The sequence below is a fragment of the Nestor notabilis genome, unplaced genomic scaffold (assembly GCF_000696875.1).
Source record: "Nestor notabilis isolate BGI_N333 unplaced genomic scaffold, ASM69687v1 scaffold30939, whole genome shotgun sequence".
NCBI classification, from domain to species: domain Eukaryota; kingdom Metazoa; phylum Chordata; class Aves; order Psittaciformes; family Psittacidae; genus Nestor; species Nestor notabilis.
Genome location: NW_009943702.1, coordinates 2,253 through 5,909, shown reverse-complemented (window position 1 = coordinate 5,909; position 3,657 = coordinate 2,253). Strand labels below are relative to the sequence as shown.

The following is a 3,657-nucleotide window of genomic DNA, read 5'->3' as shown; positions in this document are numbered from 1 at the left end:
CCGCTGTCCTGCACCAGTGCCCCTTTGGTATAACGTGCTCTTTATGTGAACAGGCTTGGCTTGGTCCGCGTTAGTTTTTTGGTGATTTTACTTTTCATTCATATTACCTACAAGTCTTGTGAATGCGCCCGACCTTCTGTTAAAACATCTCTGTTTGCTTCTTTATTAGTTACCTTATCTGATCATCATCATGAATTGCAAGATCCTGAGAAGTGATCATACGCTCTGTGCATGGTGTGATGTGGCAGTTTCAAACCCGTCCGTTTTTATAAACTCTTTGGACCTCAGAGTAGGACAAGGAAGCAAGCACTAGGAGTGGATTTAAGGAAGGAAATGTAAAGCGAATGATGCAGAAGTTAAAAGGCAGAGCAAGTGCAGCTCTCCTAAAGAGAAGTGTATTTTCTCATTGCCGTTCTTGGTTTGGCTTGTCTGAATACACATAGAGGTGTAATTCAGATGCATCTCAGCCTTTTCTAAAGACAGGCTGAAGTCAGTGGGCATTTTGCACAAATCCTAGGAGGCCAAGAAAACCTCCTGCAACGAATCTTGAGGTATGGGACATGTGACTCCATGTGTTAACATAAACTTAGGGTTTTTTCTTTATTGTTTATATTTGGCTAATTAATATCAAGGAATATGGGGAGGAAGCTTTTCCTGCTTATGAACTAGGCTAGAAATCCACTAACTGTAAATTCTTTAAAATCGGCGTGATGCTTTACATGAAGCTCTCTAACCATGTGTGAAGTTAATAGGACAATTGTTTGGCTAACAGCTTAGATTTATTCCCCTCGGTCAAAAAGGAACCCGTTTTATTTCAGATTTTAATTTTTCTAAGAAAATCCTAGAAATCCTCAAATATGAATATCCTAAAAGGCAACGTGAAAAAAATTGCCAAGTGACTAAAATAACCTTATTTTTACATATTTTATTTACTAAAAACCCCAAAGACTAATATGTAAGTAATTCTAAGATGCTAATTTACAATGAAAAGAAATGTTGGTTTTTTTTTTTTCTGTTCTTTGACCATACTAAAGCAGTGATAGTCCTATTAGTGAAGTGCATTCAGACTGCATATTTTAGTTTATTAACTACAGAATTAACTATTTTAACTATAGAAGAGAATATAACTATGAAATAGTACGTATAGGAGGTGTCGTAACTTGGGTATTATCACAGAGACTATGTTTTATGAGGGTTTTTCCTGTTTATGCTTTGCAAATGGCATGTTGTGCTACTGTTACCAGTTTTTTGCTTGTAAATAGCATATAGACAGATCTTGGCTGTTAGGAGTTTGAAAATTCTGTGATACACTTCACTTACACTTTCTAAAATTTTTGCAGCTAACTTTTCTGAGCAAGTAGTTGAAAGCTTTCCATCTGATATCTCTACTGGTATATACTATGGATGGGCCTGTGTTGGAAATGGAGATGTGCATAAAATGGTTTTGAGCATAGGATGGAATCCTTTCTATAAGAATATTAAGAAATCAGTGGTAAGAATTTTGCTTTGATTAAAATAAATGAGCTAGACAATGAATAAAATAAGCAGAATTTGAGCCATAAATGGGATGAGAAATTCTGTTTGCTTTTAGAAGTATCCATCTTAAATGTTTGCATTATGGAAATACAAAAAAAACCAATCCCCTGAAACCTGTCAGTAGCCATAGAGCAGGCAGCTGTAGATAAATAAGGTTTATTTTTATTTACCTCTTACACTGTTGCTTAAATACTTCTGAAATAGAAACTCCTATTTCCAAAGTTGTTGTTGCTTATTGAGCTGAGAGGTAGATAAAGATAAGATTAATAGATGTGTCCAGTTCAGTGGTTGAGACCCCTAGAATAAGCTGGAACCTACTAATATCTCTGCCATCATCCATATTTAAAGTATGAAATTCTGGCACACCTTAATTTGTAATGATTTTTCAGTAATTCTTCTCTTAAATGGTGGAATCTATCCGTGGGGTGCTGTGTCTGATTGTACAGAATCAAGATCAAAATAGTAACAAGACGGAGTTAAAATCCTGAACTGTGGCATCTATGTCTTTCTTGCTGTCAGGTGCTGGTGCTTTTTCTGGGTCTTGCAGAACTTGATTTTAATTGCTAATACTTGGAAGGAGTTTTAATTTGATGTGAATCCCTGCTGCAACAATAGGTGCCTTCAACTCTTCTTGGAATTTTATCATTCAGTTCCTGTGAGTTACTTGTAAAAGCTGTCTTTAAAACAGCCAAATTCCTTACTGTCATTTGGGCTTGGCAACTTAATGATCAAACAAATGCAGTCATTATTTATTATTTGTGATTTGCTGCCTCGAAAATCTTACCTCTGAAATATTACAATGTCCTTAAATGCCATGCAAAGTTCAGTTCTCCCTACTAACATAATTATGAACTCTAGCCTTTTAATCTTATACGTTATACATGTTATACTAAGTGTCTTAGTTTTCCTGATGTGTGTGGGAGAGAATTAGAGGTATTAGTTTAACATCCTTGCAACAAGGAAAGTGAACTCAAAATGCATAATGATAATTGTCGATGTATTTCTCTCTTTTAGGAAACACACATTATTGACACTTTCAAAGGTGACTTTTATGGTGAGATTCTTAGTATAGCCATTCTTGGATATATTCGATCAGAAAAAAACTTCAGTTCTTTAGGTCAGTATTGCATTTCTCTTAAACTGATACTCAATTTGTCATGTTCTTGCATTTTGGGAGCACTGTGCCATTGTTCTGTCTGTCTTCATCATTAGCTCTTGGGTAGGGCAGCTGTTCTCAAGGGTAGAGATGCCTTACAGTCCTATCAGGATAGACTATAGGGATGTGGGCAATCAACAACCCCATAAAGTTTAGCGAGAGCAAGTACCAGATCCTGCATCTGGGATGGGGTAATTCTGGTTATGAAAACAAATTATGGGATGAGAGGCTAGAGAGCAGCCCCACAGAAAGAGGTTTGGGAGTTTGGGTTGGTGGTGAGTTGAATGAGAGTCAGAAGTGTGCCCTGGCAGCCAAAGGGGCCAGCTGTACCCTGGGGTGCGTCAAGCACAGCATCGCTAACTGGTCAAGAGAGGTAATATTCCCACTCTGTGCTGCCCTGGTGTGGCCCCACCTCGAGTACTCTGTGCAGTTTTGGGCATCTCAATATAAGAAGGACACCAAATTGTCCAGTGTGTCTAGAGGAGGGTGACAAAGGTGGTGATGGGTCTTGAGGGCCAGACTTAAAAGGAGCAGCTGAGATCCCTTGGCTTGTTCAGCTTGAAGGGGAGGAGGCAGAGGGGACCTCATGGCAGTCTACAACTGCCCCAAAGGGTGCAGTGGAGAGTGAGGTCCTGATCTTCTGTCTTTGGTGACCAGCAATATGACATGAGGAAATGGAATGAAGCTGCATCAGAGGAAGTTCATGTTGGACATTAGGAAAAGGTTCTTCACCAAGAGGGTGACTGGTCACTGGAACAGGCTCCCGAGGGAAGTGGTTGTGGCACCAGGCCTGTCAAGAGTTCAAGGAGTGCCTGGACAATACTTTTAGTCATATGGCTTATTTTTAGGTAGTACTGTGAGGAGCTGGGAGTTAGCCTCGATGATCCTTATGGGTCACTTACAACTCAAAATATTTTATCATTCTGTTTTACCTTTGACTTTTCAGTAAAATGTTGGTTCTGTCG

At 38.8% G+C, this 3,657-nt stretch overlaps 1 protein-coding gene across 1 annotated transcript in view; it reads left to right on the top strand.

Moving 5' to 3' along the window:
- Nucleotides 1-1,340: 1,340 nt before the first annotated feature.
- The window catches only part of LOC104411608 (riboflavin kinase-like), a gene marked incomplete at its 5' end in the record, with an annotated part of 2,970 nt that continues 653 nt past the window's right edge, over nt 1,341-3,657 (top strand). Inside the window, 2 exons of the mRNA XM_010022062.1 lie at nt 1,341-1,492; nt 2,551-2,653. Of these exons, the coding sequence (XP_010020364.1) occupies nt 1,341-1,492; nt 2,551-2,653 (255 nt within the window). The remainder of the gene's footprint in view (nt 1,493-2,550; nt 2,654-3,657) is intronic.